Genomic DNA, 20547 nt, shown 5'->3' with positions numbered 1-20547 from the left:
TTTCTTTTTCTGATTTCATGTTTGTGATCTGTTTTGAGGTCACTTTTGTGCAAAGTCTAGGTTGAGTTTTGTTGTTGTCTGTTGTTGCTTTTTGCCTATGGATTTTCCATTGCTGTGGCGCCACACTTTGAAAGCAATGTGTCTTCCACTCAGTCGCACTTGCATCTTTGTAGGCATCCCCAGGGCGTATTTGTGTGGGTCTATTTCTGGGTAGTTCGTTGTGCCACATCAATCTGAGTATCTGTCCCTCTGCCAACCCCACACTCTCTAGGTCACTATAACTACTATATATAAGAAGTCTTGGAATCAGGTACATGGATTAGCCCCATTTTTCTCTTTTTCCAAATTAAACCTCTTCTTTTTTTTTTTTTGCGACAGAGTCTCGCTCTGTCGCCCAGGCTGGAGTGCAGTGGTGCGGTCTCGGCTCACTGCAAGCTCCGCCTCCTGGGTTCACGCCATTCTCCTGCCTCAGCCTCCCGAGTAGCTGGGACTACAGGCACCCACCACCATGCCCAGCTAATTTTTTGTATTTTTAGTAGAGACAGGGTTTCACTGTGTTAGCCAGGATGGTCTCGATCTCCGGACCTCGTGATCCGCCCACCTCGGCCTCCTGAAGTGCTGGAATTACAGGCATTAAATCTCTTTCCTTTAAAAATTACCCAATTTTAGCTATTCTAGCTCCATCACTTTCCATCTATCCTTTGGAATAATCTTGTACTTATTCATGACATATCTTTTTGGAATTTGGTTAGACACAATAAGAATTGTGTTAAACCCATAAATCAGTTTGGGGAGAGAATTCACCACTTCACGATGTTGAGTCTTCCACTCTATGAGCAAGGCACGCCTTTTCACTTACTTTCTTCATCTTCTTTCTTTCTTCAGAATTCTGTGTACAAAACACATATACAAAGTCCAGCACATTATTTGTTAGACTTACACCTAAGTACTTCATTTTTTGAGTGGTTAAAAATAGAAGTATATTTTTCATTGTGATGCCCATGTGTTTACTGCTACTACATAGAAATACAATTGATTTTTCAAACGTTTATCTTCTTTCTTGTGACCTTTCTGAACTCACTGATTAGTTCTAGGACGCTCTTATTTATTTCAGATTCCTTACGATTTTCTAAGTGGGCTACAAAGTCATCTGCTTATGGGACAAGGGCGTGTCTTCCTTTTTGATGTGTATGCCTTTGGTTTCCTTGTCTTCCTGTGTGCACCGGCCAGAGCTTCCAGCACTGTGTTGTGTTGAACACGAGGGTTTCCTTGTCTTGCTGTGTGCACCGGCCAGAGCTTCCAGCACTGTGTTGTGTTGAACACGAGGGTTTCTTTGTCTCTCTGTGTGCACCAGCCAGAGCTTCCAGCACTGTGTTGTGTTGAACGCTAGTGGTGAGAGCTGATGCTCTTCATTTGTTTCTGATCTTAGGGGAAAGCATTTAGTCTTTCATTAGCAAGCGTGTGAGCTGAGGGTGTTTTGTAGATGATCTTTATCAAGTTGATGAAGTTCCCCTTGATTCCTCTTCTGAGATTTTTTTTTTTTTAATCATGAATGATGTTGAATTTTGCCAGGTGCTTTTTCTGCATTTTGACGTGGTCATGTGATTTTTCTTCTTTAGCCTATTTATTTTATTTTATTTTATTACTATTTAAGTTTTAGGGTACATGTGCACCATGTGCAGGTTTGTTACATATGTATACCTGTGCCTTAGCCTATTCATAGGATGAACTACATTGATTACTTTTGAATATTGACCCAGACTTGCATCCCTGGAATAAAGCTCCACTTGGTCGTGGTCTTGAATTATTTTTATATATTGCTGAATTCTATTTTCAAGTATTTTGTGAAGGATTTTTATGTGTTCATAAAGAACATTCTGTGCAGTTTTCTCTTTATATAATGTCTGTGTTAGGCTGTTCTCACATCGTTATAAATACCTGGCTGGGTGCGGTGGCTTGCACCTGTAATCTGTAATCCCAGCACTTTGGGAGGCCAAGATGGGTGAATCACCTGAGGTCACAAGTTCGAGACCAGCCTGGCCAACATGGTGAAACCCTGTCTCTATTAAAAATACAAAAAATTAGCCGTGTGTGGTGGCAGACACCTGTAATTCCAGCTACTTGGGAGGCTGAGACAGGAGAATTGCTTAAACCCAGGAGGCAGAGGTTGCAGTGAGCCAAGATCGCACCACCACACTCCAGCCTGGGCAACAAGAGTGAAACTTCATCTCAAAAAAAAAAAAAAAAAGAAGAAGAAGAAGAAGAAGAAGAAGAAATACCTGGCTGGGTGTGGTGGCTCACACCTGTAATCTGTAATCCCAGCACTTTGGGAGGCCGAGGTGGGTGGATCATTTGAGGTCAGGAGTTTGAGACCAGCCTGGCCAACATGGTGAAAACCCATCTCTACTAAAAATACAAAAATTAGTTGGGCATGGTGGTGGGTGCCTGTAATGCCAGCTACTCGGGAGGCTGAGGCAGGAGAATCGCCTGAATCCAGGAGGCAGAGGTTGCAGTGAGCCGAGATCATGCCACTGCACTCCAGCCTGGGCGACAGAGCAAGCCTCTGTCTCAAAAAACAAAACAAAACAAAACAAAACCTAAGATTGGGAAATTTATAAAGAAAAGAGGCTTAGAGGCCTCAGGAAGCTTGCAACCATGGCGGAAGGCAATGGGGGAGCAGGTGCGTCACAGGCCGGAGCAGGAGAAAGCTGGGGGCGAGGGGTGGGGGGGGGGAGGGAGAGGGGGAAGGTGCTACACACTTTTAAATGCCCAGATCTCGTGAGAACTCTGTCATGAGAACAGCACTGGGGTGCTCATGATCCAGCCATCGGCGTCCACACTGCCACTGAGTCCTGGCTGCCTTCCTCGCTTTCCTCACCCTCCTCGTTGCTCACTGTTTGCTGGGGCACATTCCCAGTGCTGGTGCCTTTGCCGGGCTTCCCCGATGGGCGTGGAATCTGGGGCCGGTAGACAGGCAGAGGCTCCTCCCACCTCACAGCACAGAGGGGCGGCTTTGTCAGGGGACGCCCTCCTGGGCTGGAACAGAAAGCACACACCGGGGCACTGGCCACCCCTTGGCCCTGGGGGAGGGGACGGGGGCTGGACCTGCCCGGACTTACAGGCTCAAGAGGAAGCTTCTCCCTCCACTGTTAGGGGAGGCAGCGAGTCAAGGGAACCTCACCTGCGAGGGCAGGCCCCATGACCAGTCCAAACAGAGATGGGGGATGAGACGTGGAGATGGTCATCAAAGGACCATGCAGATGAGGGGGGCGGGCATCAGGGAGGGAGGGTGCTAACCACTGGGTGAGCTGTAGCCCCCTTGCAGGGCCTGGGCAGCGCTGCCTGCCATGGCTTCCCGGTTACCCAGGGTCTCGAAACAGCACAAGACGCTGGCACAGAGCATGCTGTCCCAGGTGAACTCCTCCCAGCCGGGAGGGGCCGAGACGATGCGGTTGTTGGTGCAGCCCCTGGTGACCTCTGTCACTTGTTCTGAACCTGGGGAGAGAGAAGGCCGGGCTCACAGCCCTGAGCCTCCAGGGACAGCACAGAAGCCGGCTTTCCCAGAGGAGGTGAGGACCAGGGAGGACAGATTTCCCAGACCTCCCTGGACCTGGGGGCAGAATTCAGAGCAGCAGGTGGTCTCCCAGTGCCTGCGGGCATCCGACCCAGGCTTGGCTGGGTCCTGCTTGCGTGCACAGATGTGACAGAGATGTCTGGAGAGGCCTCTGCCACTGTGTCTGTTTATAGGGGACCCTCCTGACAAGGCACAAAGGAAAACCTGGAACGGCCCTGAAAGAGAAGGAAGGCTCGTGCAGGCACAGCAGGAGGTGCCAACATCACATCCCACACTCAAGAAGAACGTTTTCCAGTTGAAGGAGGCCTGGGGATCTGCTGTCCCCATCCGCAGGAAGCACCGCACAGCTGGATAGGGAAGAAACAGGATCTTTTAAAGTCCTAGTCAGTCCCAAGGGCTGAGCCACCCCTGCAGCCCACCTCCCTCCCGACCTGCCTAGGGCTCACCCAGGTGGGGGCTTTGCTGCCACTAAACCTGGACCCAGAAGGACAGAGGGGAGGGGCAGAAACCAGCACGAGCTGCATCCAGGGAAGCTGCAGTCTCCGTTTATACAAAACTTCCTTCAAAACAGGAGGAAGGAGGAGCAGATGCCGAAGGAGCGGTGAGGTGGTTGTCTGAGAAGGCGACCACAGCAGATGGCAGACAGGAACAGCCCGCCCAAGAGGGCTGGAGTTCAATGCTTGTCAAAGCCCCAGCTGGCTGGCCGGGTGCGGTGGCTCATGCCTGTAATCCTGGCACTCTGGGAGGCCAAGGTGGGAGGATCCCCTGAGGCCAGGAGTTGGAGATCAGCCTGGGCAACATAGTGAGACCCCCATTCTATAAATAAATAAATAAATAAATAAATAAATAAGTTGGGTGTGGTGGCACGTGCCTGTTGTCCCAGCTACTTGGGAGGCTGAGGTGGGAGGATCACTTGAGTCTGAGAGGGCAAGGCTGCAGTGAGCCATGATCGTGCCACTGCACTCTATGCTGGGTGACAGAACAAGACCCTATCTCAAAGATAAATGAATAAATATAAAACCACCAGCCATCACCCCAAACCACTGGGAGAAGAGGACATGGTGCCGGGGGGGCCACGGGCGTGCCGAGGGCTGCATGCCCATCAGCACATCAGCGAGGGAGTTCTCGAGGGAAGGTGGCTTGCAGCCAAAATTCAAAATGTGCCTCTCTTATCTAGACGGGTGACAGAGGATGCAAAACCACGTACAGCAGGGTGGCGGCCTGGCCAGGTGGGGCTTTGAAGCCTTTGAAAGTAACAAGCCAGCTCTGCACCTGCTAGCCCCCCAAATACTCAGAAATTATCACAAAGAAAGAGGAGGGTGACGGTGCGGCAGCTCACGCCTGTAATCCCAGCAGTTTGGGAGGCTGAGGCAGAGGATTACTTGAGCCCAGGAGTTTGAGACCAGCCAGAGCAACATAGTGAGACCCCATGTCTACAAAATAAAAATAATAAACAAATAAATAAGAACGAAAGAAGACAGCGACACATGGCTGGCATGTCCTGGGGATGCCCACTGGTGCCTGTGTCCCGGGGATGCCCGCTGGTGCCTGCTGTAGAGTGGAGAGTTGAACTGCACTGTGGCTTATGCCCTTTGGAACCAGAGCAGGGAGAGGACTTCCTGTTACCCAGGGTCCTCCCATGGAATTGGAATGTACATCAATTCTCTATCTGGTCACCCCAAAAGAGATGGGTGTCATTGGCTCTCTGGACTCCTGGCTGCTCCCCTCCCCTCCAGGCATACGTGGCATCCCACGGCCTGCTTTTCCTAAGGGATCCAGAGGCCCAGCATGGAGTCCCCAGCTGAGTCCACGAGGAGGATGAAGGGAGGGGAGGCTGCCCAGGCCGGAACTCGAAGTCTAGGTCCCCCCACCCTGGACCCCCAGGCCCTGCTCACAGCTGGGCAGGAGCCCGTGCAGGGAACCACTGAGCTCAGAAGCCCACCCCCACCCTCTCCAGGGACTGTCCAGGCTGGCCCTGCCCTGTGTGGACCACCGCAAGCTGGAAGAAACCTAGGCCTTCCTGGGCACTGCAGGAGACTGGCTTGTAGGCCCGCTGGCATTGGTGTGGAGGCAGTGGTAGCATGACAGGTTTCAGTTTGCAGGAGGAAGGGTGAGGGCAGAGCCGTGGGCTCCGAGCACACCTGGGTCTGGGCCCAGCCACTACCCTGTGAAGATGCCCAATGACCCCAAGCTCATAGCACCTCAGGTGACACCCTCAACCCTGAGCACACATTCTCCACCCTGGGGCCGATGTTCACAGCCGTGGGTGTGAAGCCACATAGCATCCCACTCCGCTGCAGGGTCACAGGGCAAAATGCACTCAGCACAGCAGGCCTGCGTTGTCCTCAAGGAAACAGGCGCCTTACACCACAGAGACACAGCTGGCCTTTCCTTCCACCCCGCCCTGGTGTCTTCACCTTTCTCTGCATACACCAGCATGGGCCCCAGGATCAGGAGAACCCTGTCCATTATGCAGGCAGCAGGTCTACGCTGGGAGCAGAGGCAGAACCTCACCAGGGCCCCGACCCCTGCTCTCTCCCCTCAACCGTTGGTCCTGCCCCTGGACGCCTCCTCTGTGCCCACTGTGATGTGTCCTCCTGGCCCCTCCAGCCCTATCCTCACAGGGGTCTGCATCCCAGGGACCCTTGCCTGAATCCCCCTCCTGCCCCTTCCCTCAGACCTGGGCTGGGCCTGACAGAGGACAGAGGTACTGGGGAGGATTCCTGGGGTTCTTATGCAGCAGCCTTGGAGGCCCAAGGAGGAGGATGCAGCTGTCACAGCCCGGGGTGAGATGCAGGTCCACCCCCTTCCAGACTCAGCCCCAGCCTCAGCTCTGATGCATCCCCTCTTTGTCTAACAGTCCCCAAAAGTAGGGCAAGGGGCTCCACACTGTGGGGACACCAGGGACCATGAAGACTGGGAGCAGACCCAGAAGTCTTTGAGCTCCTGAAAGGACAGTGACCAAGGCTGAGAAAATGTGGGGAGGACAGTTTGTTTTCTCAAGTTAATGTTCAGTGAAACAAACTGCTTCCTCGGCTCTCACCCTGTGAGCGTGATGGACGCCACATGCCCCCGGCACTCAGGCACTCAACCCTGGAAGCTTGAACAAGGACATCCAGGGCTTTGATTTCATCCAGCATGTCCAGATCTTATAATTCTCAAAAGTTTTCTGTATCTCTTAAGACCATATTCTCTGACACAGTGAAGTCATACATTCATAACAAAAAGGATAAATACATATTTTCACAAGTAAAAATGCAAAAAGTACATTCCAAACGAACAGATTCTTTAAAAAGAGAAGATCTTAAATATTTTTTTAAAAACCTAGAACAGATGAATGAAGAAAATACCACTTCTCAAAATGGGATGCAGTGAAGGGTGGTAGCTGAGCAAAATGCATATCCTGTGTCCTTACATGAAAGAAAAATAAAGGGGAACGTTCTGTTGGGGGTTCATTCTTAACTTTTCAATTTTCTTTTTTTGTTGTTGTTTTAACTTCTACTCAAGACAGCTTGGATTAACTTTTCATTTTGAAATAGTTTCAGGTTTATTAAAAAGTTGCAAAAAAAAGTACAAGAATTATGCTGTCTGCTTGATATAGATTTTCCAAGTCTTAACATTTTTCATAACTATAGTACAATGATCAAAACCACAGAATCAGCACTGATACAACTTATAATCTACTCTATAGACCTCATTCACATTTCAGCCATTGTCCCCCTCACAGCCTTCTCTAGTCCAGCATCTAATCCAAGCTCACATGTTTCACTTGGTTGTCCAGCCCCTTTAGTCTGCTTTAACCTGGAACAGGTCCTCAGCATGGATTTATTTCGTGACCTGACACTTTTGAAGAGTAAAGGCCAACTGTTTTGTAGAAAGCCCCATCATTTGGGATTGTTGCTTAAGTGTGCTGTTCTATGTATTCACACTGACACCTCTTCCCATGGCCATAATATTCTATATTTCCTTCCTTCCTTGTGTACTTTTGATCTCTTTTCTCCCACGGTGACAATGCTGGCTTGTGACAAAACCGATTTATTTCAACAGTTTAATGATAATATATCTGCATCTGTATTTATCCTATTTGAATTCACTGGGCTTTTGAATCTATAATCTTTAGGTTTATGTCCTTTTTCAAAATTGAAACATTATCAGTCATTAGTTCTTCAGATCTCATTTCTGTACTCCACTCTTTCTCCTCTCCTTCTGGGCCACCAATTATACAGCTGTTGGACTTTTTGGTATTGTTCCTGAGGTGCTGTTCATTTTTTGTTTTGTTTTGTTTTGAGACAGAGTCTCCCTCTGTCACCCAGGCTGGAATGCAGAGGTGCGATTTTGGCTCACTGCACCCTCTGCCTCCCGAGTTCAAGTGATTCTCCTGCCTCAGCCTCCTGAGTAGCTGGGATTGCAGGCACCTGCCACCACGCCCAGCTAATTCTTGTATTTTCAGTAGAGATGGGGTTTTGCCATGTTGGCCAGGGTAGTCTCGAACTCCTGACCTCAGGTGATACATCTGCCTCGGCCTCCCAAAGTATTGGGATTATAGGTGTGAGCCACTGAGCCCTGCCTTATTTTTTTTAAATCAGTGTCTTTTGTGTTGTTCAAATTGGATAACTGCCATAACGACTCTTTCCCTTTTCATTTCCATTCTCCTGTTGGCCCAGCCAGAGACTGCTTTATCCTGGTGATTATGTTTCCAGTGGTGCAATTCCCACTTGGTCATTCTTTGTACATTCCACTTTCTCCCTGAGCCTTCTTATCTTTCCATTTATCTCAAGAGTGTTTGCCATTACTTGCTAGAGAATGCTTATGATAATTACTTTAAAGATGTTGATGATTCCAACCCTCATGTCATCTCAGCACTGGCACCTACTGTTTGCCATTTTCCTTGCTCATTGAGATTTTCCTGATTTTTTGTAGAAGTAATTTTGGATTGTGTCCTGGGTGTTTTGAATGTTATGAGACTCTGTGTCTTATTTAAGTGGTATGGAGAATGCTGCTAGTTTTGTTTTAGCAGCAATTGATGTGGTTGGGCTTATGTTGCAAGTGCAGAGCAACCTGCAGAGGCTGTGGCTTCCACATCAGCTCAGTCTTTAAAGCCTCATGGTGTTTGGGTATGCAGGTCACTCTCATGTCTCGGTGGAGGTAGATCCCCTCACCTGGTTCTCATAGTCTATTCCATCGAGGGTCACATCCATGCATGCCCAGCTCGGGAGTGAGTCAGAGGTTTTACTGACAACGCGATGGATTGCTTTCCAAAGTTCCTCATTACCTGCAGTTTCTCTGATGCTGTATGGTCACCTGGGATTCTTCTTTGAGGCATCTAGTCAGAAGGCTGTGGCTCATTATGTCACGGTGCTCACACTTTCTCCCTCTTCGACTCCCTCTGGGGTCATGACGTGGGAAGATGTGGAGAGAAAAAGACCCGTGGCCTTTACCCCACCCTCTCGGAATCACAGCTTCTCTGATTAGAGGCAAGATCCCTGCCCTCAGTGTTGTGGGTCCCTGCAGGCTCCATGGTGGCTCCTGTGGCTGCTGCTAACCCATTCACTGAGTAAGCCCTGGAGGGGTCCCCCAGAGCTCCCCACCTGTGCCCTGGTGTCTGCTCCTAGAGTGTGGGCTGCCTTGAGTCAAGGCCAGGGAATGCCAGAGGAATGAAAAGGGAAAACTTTCCACTGGTTTGGTGGCACCTCACATTTTTGTCTTATTTCTCAATCTTCCTGATAATTTTATGATCAGAGTGTCCATTTGCATGTGTCCTGGAGGCAGCTCAGATAGCTTCTCCACGTGTTTCAGGCAGGTTTTAGAGCTGTACTCAGCAGAAGAGATGGGAGAGACTACCTCCTCCACCTGACCTTGAGCTCGAACCAGCCTTGGCAGTGCTGCCCTCGACATGCTGCACGTTACCCTCTGCAGCAGGTGCCACCCCAAAGTCAACATCCCTAGGGCTGTTTTCATTTGCATTTCTTCCACAAGTGAAGGGCAACATTTTTCCTTATGTTTAAGTGGTATTTTATATCATTGTTGCTAATGTTTGTGTATGTTGCTCATATTTTCTATTAAGCTTTTGGCGTTTGCCTACCTCCCCCAATTAAGAGTTCTTTATAACTCCCTGGTATGTGTTTGTTTGTGTGTGTGTGTGCCCATGTGCACCTCATACAAAATATCTATATTTTTATAGAGTCAAATTAGTCAATCTTTTCTTTTTTGCATTTCGATTGAATTAAATTTAGGAAGTCTTTCTCCACACTCAGGTTGTAAAGATATTCATAGCCGGACACGGTGTCTCATGCCTGTAATCCCAGCACTTTGGGAGGCTGAGGTGGGCGAATCACAAGGTCAGGAGTTCGAGACCAGCCTGGCCAACATGGTGAAACACTGTCTCTACTAAAAATACAAAAAATTAGCTGGGCGTGGTGGTGGGTGCCTGTAATCCCAGCTACACGGGAGGCTGAGGCAGGAGAATCGCTTGAACCCAGGAGGCGGAGGTTGCAGTGAGCCGAGATTGTGCCACTGCACTCCAGCCTGGGTGACAGTGCAAGACTCCATCTTGAAAAAAAAAAAAGATATTCACGTATCATTTCTTTTGGTATTTGTACACTTTGGTTGTTTAACATTAATTCTTATGTCTGCTATGTGGATGCATGGGTAGAGATCCTATTTGACTTCTTCCAAGAATCCATTCATTTGTTCACACATCAATTATTTTAACAAGTTTATCTTTGATCCAGAGATTTGAGATTCTCCCTGTATTGTACACGGAGTTTCCATGCATTCTTGGGTATATTTCTGGTCTTTCTAGTCTACTTCACTTGATTATTCATTAGCATGAAGACACCACACCGTTTTAATTTCTGAGGGTTTTTTTTGGTGTGTTTTAATCTCTGGTAGTACTAACCCATTAATAACTCAACTTTTTTTCAGAATTTTCCTAACCAATCTTGAATGTTTTTGTTTGCATATCTTTCAACATGTCTTGTTCAATAAAAAGAAATCATGATTTTTATAGCAGTCACATTAAATGAAAACATTTCATAAATTAGGGAGGACTGATGTCTAATGGCATTGGTGCCATTAGAGAACAAGGAACAGCTTTACAGTGGCTCAAGCCTCCAGGTGCATCTCGCAGGAGTGCATTGAATTTTACTCCCTTAGATTTTGCACGTTTTAAAATCCAATTTATTTTTAAGCATTGGATTTTCTCCCCAATTGTAAATGAAGTTTTCTCTTCCATTATATCTTGTAGTTAGTTCTTGCTTCTATATAAAAAGGCTGTTGGTTTTCACTTTAATTTCATATTCTACTACCTCATTGAACGATTTTATTGAATTTTCTAGTCTTAGCATTGCTCCATTAGGGCTTTTTTCCTTTTTTTTTTTTTTTGACAGAGTCTCACTCTGTCATCCAGGCTGGAATACAGTGGCACAATCTTGGCTCACTGCAACCTCCACCTCCTGGGTTCAAGCGATTCTCCCACCTCAGCCTCCTGAGTAGCTGGGATTATAGGCGCCCGTAGCTGGGATTATAGGTGCCCGCCACCACACCCAGCTAATTTTTTGTATTTTTATTAGAGACAGGGTTTCGCCATGTTGGCCAGGCTGGTCTTGATCTCTTGACCTCGTGATCCGCCCGCCTCAGCCTCCCAAAGTGCTGGGATTACAAGTGTGAGCCACCGTGCCCAGCCAGGGCTTTCTTTAGAAAGAGTTTTTGAGGTAGATGGGTCAGCAGCAAATAGATTGTATTTTCCTCAAATCTTTTGCCTCCAATTGCTTTCTCCTCTATTTTTCTTTGCTTTTGTCTCCACTGCAATGTTTAAAAAATGACAGTGTCTGTCCTGGTCTTAGTGCATTAGTGGAACCGCAGCCAGTACTTTCCCATACAGTGAGTTTCTGGCTTCAGGGTTCACACACACACACATGCACACACACTCATGCACACGTGTGCGCACACACAATCATGTTATTGTCCAATGTGCTACTGAATTTGTCTTGCTAATATTTTATTTAAGATTATTGCACTGATATATAAAAGTGCTATATTTTCCTTTTTAGTATCATCTTTATCATGTTTGGCTATCAGTGTGATGCTTGCCATGTAAAAGGAACTTGGAAACTTTACTTCTTGGGCCCAATTTGGCAAATTATGTTTTTACTAGAAACACTTCATTTCATCTAAATTTTCAAACTTATTCCATACAGGTATGCAAAATGTCTGTTGTGATCATTTATTTTATTTTTATTTATTTTTCTGAGATAGGGTCTCATTCTGCTGTCTGGGCTGGAGTGCAGTAGTGCGATCTCGGCTCACTGCAGCCTTCACCTCCTGGGCTCAAGCAATCCTCCCACCTCAGCCTCCCCAGTAGCTGGGACCACAGGCATGCACCACCCAACCTGGCTTCTTGTGACAGTTCGATCAATTTTACTGAAGTGTGATTTACACACAACAAAAAGCACCCATTTTAAGTGGTCAGCTCAATGAATGTTGGTAAATTTACACACCACATACCTACCACCATGCTCGTCACACTTGCCTCCCCCAACAGGTGCCCACCATGAGTGACACGGCCCCCCATCCACATCCAGCTCCAGGCAACCACTGATCCACTTCCCACCACTTGAATTCAATTTCCACTTCCTGGGATTTTGCATGAATGGGTGGCTGGAACGGTTCAGCCTCTTTAACCACTCAAGCCGTTTATCTGTGTTTCCCCTTCCATCTCATTCTCAGTCTTGCCAGCAATGTCACCATTTTGTGCATCTGTTGACTTTGTGGATCTTCTCTATTTTAGTTTATTTTGGTTTCTGATTTCTTTGATAACACCTTTTGGGGGGACATTTTCCTTTAGACCTCCCTGGGTTTAATTTGTTGTTCTTCTCAAGGTTCTAGACCTGAATACAAGGTTTCTTAATTTTCAGCCCCTCTTCCTTTCTAACACAAGGCCTTAAGTCTATACGTTTTCCTCAAAGCACCGCTCTCATTTAAAACAAAAGCTGGTTCTGATTTTTGTTACCACGCAGCTCAAGGAATTTTTAAGAAGCCTATTATAGTTTCTTCTTTAACAGACGAACTAACTGAAACGTTAATTAAATTTCCCATATTTGAAATGTTAAAGTTTATCTTCATCATAAACATTCAATTTAAATACACATGGTCAGAGAACATGGTGCATGGGAAGTGTGTTACCCTGGGACGTCGAACACGTCAGGTCTACACCATGGGCTGGTGCGTTACCCTGGGACGTTGAACACGTCAGGTCTACACCATGGGCTGGTGCGTTACCCCGGGATGTTGAACACGTCAGGTCTACACCACTGGGCTGGTGCGTTACCCCGGGACGTCGAACGTGGCAGGTCCACACCACTGGGCTGGTGCGTTACCGCGGGACGTCGAACGTGGCAGGTCCACACCACTGGGCTGGTGCGTTACCCCGGGACGTCGAACGTGGCAGGTCCACACCACTGGGCTGGTGCGTTACCCCGGGACGTCGAACGTGGCAGGTCCACACCACTGGGCTGGTGCGTTACCCCGGGACGTCGAACGTGGCAGGTCCACACCACTGGGCTGGTGCGTTACCCCGGGACGTCGAACGTGGCAGGTCCACACCACTGGGCTGGTGCGTTACCCCGGGACGTCGAATGTGGCAGGTCCACACCACTGGGCTGGTGCGTTACCCCGGGACGTCGAACGTGGCAGGTCTATACCACTGGGTGGATGTGTTACCCTGGGACGTCGAACGTGTCAGGTCTACACCATGGGCTGGTGTGTTACCCTGAGACGTTGAATGTGTCAGGTCTACACCACCGGGCTGGTGTGTTACCCTGGGACATTGAATGTGTCAGGTCTGCCCGGCTGGGGACAGCATCGCCATTTCTGGCTGTAGGGTGTCTGATAAAAGGTCTTGATTTTCCTTTGTTACTCAACTGTATAGAAGGTTTTTTTCTCTATCAGTAGGGGGAGTATGGGTGATTGATTATCAATGTTGCTGCAATTGTTATTTTTTAAAATAAATTTATATATAAAAATGATGTGTTAAAATTGAAAATCCACATGCAAAAAAACAAACAAACAAAAAACAAACAAACAAAAAACTAATCCAGACACAAATCTTATACCTTTCACAAAAACTAACTAAAAAGGACCATAGGCCTGAATGCAAAATGCAAAACTATAAACCTCCTAGAAGAAAATGCAGGAGAAAATTGATGTGACCCTGGGTTTGGTGATGAGTTTTTAGATACAAAACTGAAAACATAATCCCTAAAATTAAAAACAAATTGATTAAAAAAATCGACAAACAGGTTGGGCGTGGTGGCTCAACCTGTTTCTCTTGGGCTCAAAGGATCTGCCCGCCTCAGGCTCCCAAAATGTAATCCCAGCACTTTGGGAGCCTGAGGTAGGCAGATTCCTTGAGTCCAAGGGTTTGAGATGAGCCTGGGCAACATAGGAAGACCCTGTCTGTATTTAAAAACAAACAAACAAACAAACAAACAAACTCAATAAGAACATAAATGAAGAAAGCATCTGACCAGACACCTCACCAAAGATCCACTGCTGGCAAGTAAGCAGACAGAATGAGGCTCTGGGAACAGGGAACTGCAAATGAAGACACCTACAAGACACCAGCACCACTTTTTAAGTGACTGAAATCCAGAACACTGACAATATCAGTTTCTGGCTGGGATGCAGAGCGACGGGCACTCCCCGTCATTGCCGGTGAGGGTGCAAAATGGTGCGGCTGCCATGGAAGACAGGTATGAAGTTTCTTACACAGCTACACAGAGGCTTCTCGGCAGCTCCGGCAATTGTGTTCCGTGGCATTTAAACAGGGGTTGAAGGCTGATGTCCACATAAGAACCTGAACGTGGACGTTTACCGTAGCTTCATTCATAATTGCCAATGCTTGGAAGCAACAAGATGTCTTTGATAAGTGAGTGGTTAAACAAATAGTGCTGCATGAAGATGGTGGAATATTGTTCAGGGATAAAAAGAGATCAGGTAACAAGCCATGAGAAGACATGAGATGGAGTCTCACTGTGTCACCCAGGCTAGAGTGAGGTGGCGCGATCTTGGCCCACTGCAACTTCCGCCTCCCAGGTTCAAGCGATTCTCCTGCCTCAGCCTCCCAAGTAGCTAGCTGGGATTACAGGTGCCCGACAGGCTGCAGGGACAGTCCTCATCCTCAACCTCCCAGCTGGAAGGATTTCTGCAGATCTGGCTGCTCCAGTGGTCGCTGGTACCCCCCCTCAGAGCCCTTTGTTGAGGGCTGGGCAGGGCGGGTGGACGGGGAGGAGAAGGAAGGAATGAGCACCATGGGGGCATGAGAGTTTATTGTCTCCAAGAGGGTGAAGGTCGTGGTCCCAATGCATGGGTGGGGGCACCCACAGTGTTATCCTTCCTGGGTTTTCCTTGGGCAAAGGGGGCTGGAAATGGGAAGGCAGAGTGGGAGCCCCAGCTGTGGCCGCACCCAGGTTCTTCTGCCCCTCGAAGGGTCCTGGACAGCATTCAGGGCAAGGGGCCTCATGCAAGGGGCCATCACCCACCAGAGACACTGTCTTTCCCACCACCAACACCAGAGGCACCGTCCTTCCCCATCACCCAACACCGGAGGCACCATCCTTCCCCATTGCCCATCAGAGGCACCGTCCTTCCCATCACCCACACTGGAGGCACCATTCTTCCCGTCACCCACACCAGAGGCACTGTCCTTCCCCATTGCCCATCAGAGGCACCGTCCTTCCCATCACCCACACCGGAGGCACCGTCCTTCCCATCACCCACACCGGAGGCACCGTCCTTCCCATCACCCACACCGGAGGCACCGTCCTTCCCATCACCCACACCGGAGGCACCGTCCTTCCCATCACCCACATCAGAGGCACCGTCCTTCCCCAGGAGGAGCAGTTGCTGAATCCTTGGGGTTCTCCAGCAAAGGGGCCCCCGTTGGGGAGGAGTGAGGTGCCCATCACCCACACCGGAGGCACCGTCCTTCCCATCACCCACACCGGAGGCACCGTCCTTCCCATCACCCACACCGGAGGCACCGTCCTTCCCATCACCCACACCGGAGGCACCGTCCTTCCCATCACCCACACCGGAGGCACCGTCCTTCCCATCACCCACACCGGAGGCACCGTCCTTCCCATCACCCACACCGGAGGCACCGTCCTTCCCATCACCCACACCGGAGGCACCGTCCTTCCCATCACCCACACCAGAGGCACCGTCCTTCCCATCACCCACATCAGAGGCACCGTCCTTCCCCAGGAGGAGCAGTTGCTGAATCCTTGGGGTTCTCCAGCAAAGGGGCCCCCGTTGGGGAGGAGTGAGGTGGCTAGATCTGGGGTGGAGGCAATGGCACCCTCCCCACCACCTCAGAGAGGGAGGGTCCCCCCACAGTGTCCTGGAAGGGGCGGAGGCAGGATGGCAGTTGGAGGCAGGAGACGGGATGGGCCAGCAGGGCCAGGAGGGGGCGTAAAGGGAGGGCCCTCACAACAGGACCCTGAGGAGGCCGAGGCCCACCTGGAGCAGGAGCCCCCCTCGCAGGGCCCAGCGCCCCTTCTGTGGGGTCAGCGCCCTGTTGCAGAGAGCCCGGGAACAGCAGCGCCTGGTGATCACGCCTTGCACCATGGGGGCCGGCGACCATTCGAACTTCATGTTGTCGTTGGGACATCTGGGAGCACAGCGTTTGCTGAGCAGGACGCGTACACTCCATTCTGCAGAAAAGAGGAGAGGCAGGTGGCCCCAGAGCCCCAGCAAGGAGGTATCCACAGTTATCCGGAAAGTGCAAGGATGCTTTCCGAAGGAGCAGCCGGGACCAGAAAGAGCTAGAGCACGTAACCTGGCCCTGCGAGGAGAGCCAAGAGACCACCTTCTCCTGTCCTTTACTGGGTGAGGCGCTGCAGAGCTGGAGATCCTGGCTGCCCAGGCCACCTCCGCCCGCAGCACAGCAAATACAGACTCCAGGGCAACTGGCTGTAAGGGGCCTTCTCCTGAAGCCAGGCATAGCCTGGACCACCCCTGCCGGCCCCGGGGTGACTCAAAGCAGTGGAAAGGGGCTGCCCATCACGGAGAACCTGCTGGGCTGGGTGCCCAGCCCTGGGCTCGTTTCTCTGTACTGCTCACTTAAAGACATGGCAGAGACTTTCTGACGGACATGTGTCTGTCAACAACCACAGAACCCCTGAAGAGATGCACAGCATCAAAACCCAAACTGTTGAGAAAAGAGCTTGGGTGGAATCAATCGCCCTTATGTGTCATAGAGTGTTACGGTGTGTTGTGTTGCATTCTATTTTATTATATTATGTTGTATTATGTAGCATTATATTACATCGTATTATATTAAGTTGCAATATACACGTTATATTCATTATGTTGTGTTATACTATATGACATTGTCATACACTGTATCGATTCCAGTGCAGCCTGCCCGATGCTGGGTTTTATGGCAGGTGTACTGTGCTGTGCCAGGAAGGGCAGATAACCCATCGCCTCGAACAGCTGCCCATCCCCACCCGTGTGTTCCTGCTGTCTTTGTAAATTCAGTGACATCAGAGCCTTTGTCCTGCTGACAGTTCCTAGTGACACTTCAAATGGAGGAGAAAAAAGTCAAAATTCACACTCTGGGATGCTCACCCGAGCCCAGCGCGGGAGAGACAGCAGGAGGCACTTTCGGACCCACAGGGCCCCAGGCCCTGGACTCATAGCTAAGTCGCTGAGAGGCGGGGGCACCGGCCCTTCCCCGGCACCTGGCACCTGCCCTCTGCCCAGGGGGGACTCACTAAAAGAGACGACCACCTCGTTGGAGATGCAGACTTGGTCCAGCGGGCTGCACCAGGTGGGCGGGCACTCCGTCCAGCTGCTGACCTTGAAGCACTGGTAGCAGCTCAGGTTCCGAGCTGTGGGCAGCAAGCGGGGCGCTGTGGACCAGCGTCCGCAGCTCCAGCCCCGACGCCCCCAGCCCAGCCCGGGCCGCGCCTTACCTGGCGTCGTGGCGCAGCCAGCAGACGCCGCAGCCAGCGGGAGGGTGCACAGGGTTAGGACGAGCCTCTCCATGACGCCAGAGGGCTCAGCCTGAGCGGGGTGAGGTGGGTGTTGCGGGAGGCTTCACCCAGAGAGCCCCCTCCCCAGCTTCCTGCTCCCGGACGGGGCTTTACTCAGGGCGCACCCCCCATCCCACACTAGCCTCCTGCGCTCCCGGACGCGGCTTCACCCAGGACGTCCCCCACCTCCAGCCTCCTGCGCTCCTGGACTGGGCTTCACCGAGGGCAACCCCCACCCCCAGCCTCCTGCTCCCGACGCTCGCTCTTCTCCCTTCCCCGCATCCCCTCTCCCTGGGCCCTCTGCCTTTGGTCCCCCTTCCAATCTCTCTTTCTAAACCCTCGGAGCCCGTTCTCGCCCGACCCTCATCCCAGCCCCCAGCCCACAGTCCGGACCCCTCTCCCAGCACCTTCTCTCCTGCCGGGCTGCAGGGATCTGCGTCCTGGAGGAGGAGTCAGCCCTGGGACCGAGGGGGCGGGACCGGCCAGCCCCTCCTCGGGGCTCTTGTACTGGGGCGGCTCCGGGGTCCCCGAGGGCCTCAGCGTCTGCCTGCAGCGGCCTCCTGCGGAAAATAGCCCGAGGCCGGGGAGGAGGCGGACGCCTGCAGGTCCCCCCAAGGCCAGCCTCAACCCCAATCACAGATCCCAGCCTCCGCGCCTTGGGGAACGTGGGGCCAGATTTGGTTCCTGACTCAGGGACCCACGGAGGCTGAAGGAGACCCAGAGGGCCCTGAGCACCTCAAAGGGCGCGGAGGGCGGGACGACCCTTTCCCTGGGGTGGGGCAGGAGTGGTCTGGATTTGGAAGCAGACGGGGGAGGGAAGAGGCTTCAAAGCGGAGGAGGAGGAAGAGGGAGGAGGCGGAGTAGGGACCCTGGGGCGCAGGTGAGGTTTGGACAACTTGAGATGGAACAGGAGCCGGCCAGGCAGATCCAGGAAGGAGCATAGTTAAGGGCAAATGAGGTAGGCGGGGATGGTTAGGCCACAGGCACAGAATCTTCGTTCTTTCTAGAGTGCTTGGAGCGCTTTCCCCTGGCAGGGGTGGCCTGGGAGGAGGGGAGAAGGGAGGAGAAGGGCAGGCGCCTCCAGGGGCCCCTCAGGCGGGCTCAGTCGCCCAGAGGAAAGCAGGCTGTGCTCCCATAGCCTTACAGGAGCCTGGAGCTGCCGCAGGGGTTGGGGGCTGCAGCTCCAGGACTCCTGCCAAATTTCTGGGACCTGCATTTGGCAAAGGCTGAGTCCGGGCCTTTGAAGACTGGTGCCCTGGAAAAACGGCTCCTGTGCAGGCTGCCTCCCAGCTCTGTCCTCCCACACTTGGTCCTCCCACAGGTGAGGCTGGGGCCCAGCCGGGTCTGTCGAGTGCTAAAGCGTCCCCGGGCCCGTTGGAGGTTGTGGTTCCAATTTCTTTTGCAGCATCTGCTCGGCCCCATGTAGGTCCTGGATGCAGAGTGTGAGGCCGCCCCCGTCACAGCACAGACCTGCGCCCTCCTCACTAGACTCATCTGCCTCATACACTGAGTCTTCCCTTGGTCCTATTCTTTATTTTGTTTTTTCCCCGGGAGCCAAGGGAGTTGACCCGTGTTCTCACTGGGCCGCTGGAACCCAACAGCATGGACATCCCGGTTGGTGGGCACCCAGCTCTCCCCTCCGGAGGTACTGTCACACCCTCTCCCACCTCACCGGGGGCACAGGGCCCTGCCGGACCCAGGTGATGTCAGGAAATGCTGTCCTCAGTCTGGAGGACCACCGACCCACTTTCCTCCTCGGAGCCCTTCCCTCCAGCCCAGGTGGTCACACAGCTTTCACCCCGTGTCAGGTTCGCTCTTTTCTGCTTCCTGCCTTCATTTCCTGAATGACATCCTTTTGAGCATGTATGATGACAAGCAGGGCTGGACCCTGGGTCTGCAGCAGTGAACTGGCCCAGTCACCTGCCCTCAGGGGTCTTGCAGGAGGTAAGTCTCGGAAAGAAGAAAGGGGTAACTGCTACTCATAAGGTGGTTGGGAAGGGCTGCCCCTGGCCCCAGCATGACTGCTGCCCACCACCTCCAGGGCCTCCGCATCGTCTCCTGCACTGCAGACCAGCAAGCCCCTCCCCTGCTGTGGCCTTTCCAGTAACGGCTGCTGGGAGAGAAAGTGCCAGTCCGAGAGTGAGTGTGCAGCCAGGTGGGGCCATTTCCCCTGCGTCCACATAGTGGCCCACCTGGCAGGACTGTCCCGTTCCTGTTTCCCCTGGTGCATGCTCTAGGGATGCCCCAGACGGGCCCTGCCCTCTGACCCCTGCATGTCCAGGCTCAGCGTCCTCCGCTCCCTTTGTCCTCTGATGCTCCAGCCCTTTCTGCCGCCCAGCCTGTGTGTGGATCAGGGCTGTTTTGGGGGTGGGCTTAGAGGGCACGGGATGGAAGTTGTTTGGAGGGGAGGGGCCATATGCAATTTGTTTATCATGTGCATTTTTTCATTTGCCATTCTCACTGTGATTGATTTGAATGAATTTGGCACTGTGAAATCTGCAAAGTCAAAAATCAAAAAGAAAAATCAAAAGAACATTGGCATTGGAGGCACATGCAATAAAGGAGTCCAGGTGGTAGTTGGAGGTCGGAGGCTGGAAGGAACACACAGGTCTCAAAGGAAGTGGCTGAGGGATCTGCAGAGACTCATCTGAGCCTGTGGCTGATGACAGGGTGTTGGGGCAGCCACGGCCGAGAGGGCCGTGCTCGGAGCCACACAGCTTTCAGTGCTCATGAGAAGGGACTGGCCCTCCCCAGGGCTGACCAAGTTCCTCAGTACTGCATCCAGCTGTGCTCCTGGCCTCATTTCTTCTCTCCTTCATGAATTAACTCCCAGACACAGCAGCCCCTGGAGGTGGTGGGGACTAACCAGGGACGGGAAAGGGTCAGCCAGCCTGTGGTCAGCAGGGTGGGCGGGTGCAGGCTTGGTGTTCCCTG

At 51.5% G+C, this 20547-nt stretch overlaps 1 protein-coding gene across 1 annotated transcript; it reads right to left on the bottom strand.

Annotated features, from left to right (window-relative positions):
- Positions 1 to 16004: 16004 nt before the first annotated feature.
- Positions 16005 to 17886, bottom strand: LY6L (lymphocyte antigen 6 family member L). The gene is made up of 3 exons (XM_054657704.2): positions 17554 to 17886; positions 17353 to 17469; positions 16005 to 16287 (listed from the first exon to the last, which is right to left on the bottom strand). Exons 1-3 carry the CDS (start codon positions 17624 to 17626, stop codon positions 16061 to 16063), a joined length of 417 nt encoding a protein of 138 aa, XP_054513679.1. The 5' UTR covers positions 17627 to 17886; the 3' UTR covers positions 16005 to 16060.
- Positions 17887 to 20547: the final 2661 nt, after the last annotated feature.

The sequence above is a fragment of the Pan troglodytes genome, chromosome 7 (genome assembly GCF_028858775.2).
Source record: "Pan troglodytes isolate AG18354 chromosome 7, NHGRI_mPanTro3-v2.0_pri, whole genome shotgun sequence".
Classification (NCBI taxonomy): Eukaryota; Metazoa; Chordata; class Mammalia; order Primates; family Hominidae; genus Pan; species Pan troglodytes.
Note: the sequence above shows the minus strand (reverse complement) of the source record. Positions and strands in the feature narration are given on the sequence as shown.

Excerpts from the sequence above, each read along its gene's own strand:
- LY6L (XM_054657704.2), bottom strand. The coding sequence starts at position 17,626 with ATGGAGAGGCTCGTCCTAACCCTGTGCACCCTCCCGCTGGCTGCGGCG. Across the intron at positions 17,470-17,553 it reads TGGCTGCGCCACGACGCCAG|CTCGGAACCTGAGCTGCTAC; the intron begins GTAAGGCGCGGC and ends TGCTGCCCACAG. Across the intron at positions 16,288-17,352 it reads CGAGGTGGTCGTCTCTTTTA|AATGGAGTGTACGCGTCCTG; the intron begins GTGAGTCCCCCC and ends TCTTTTCTGCAG.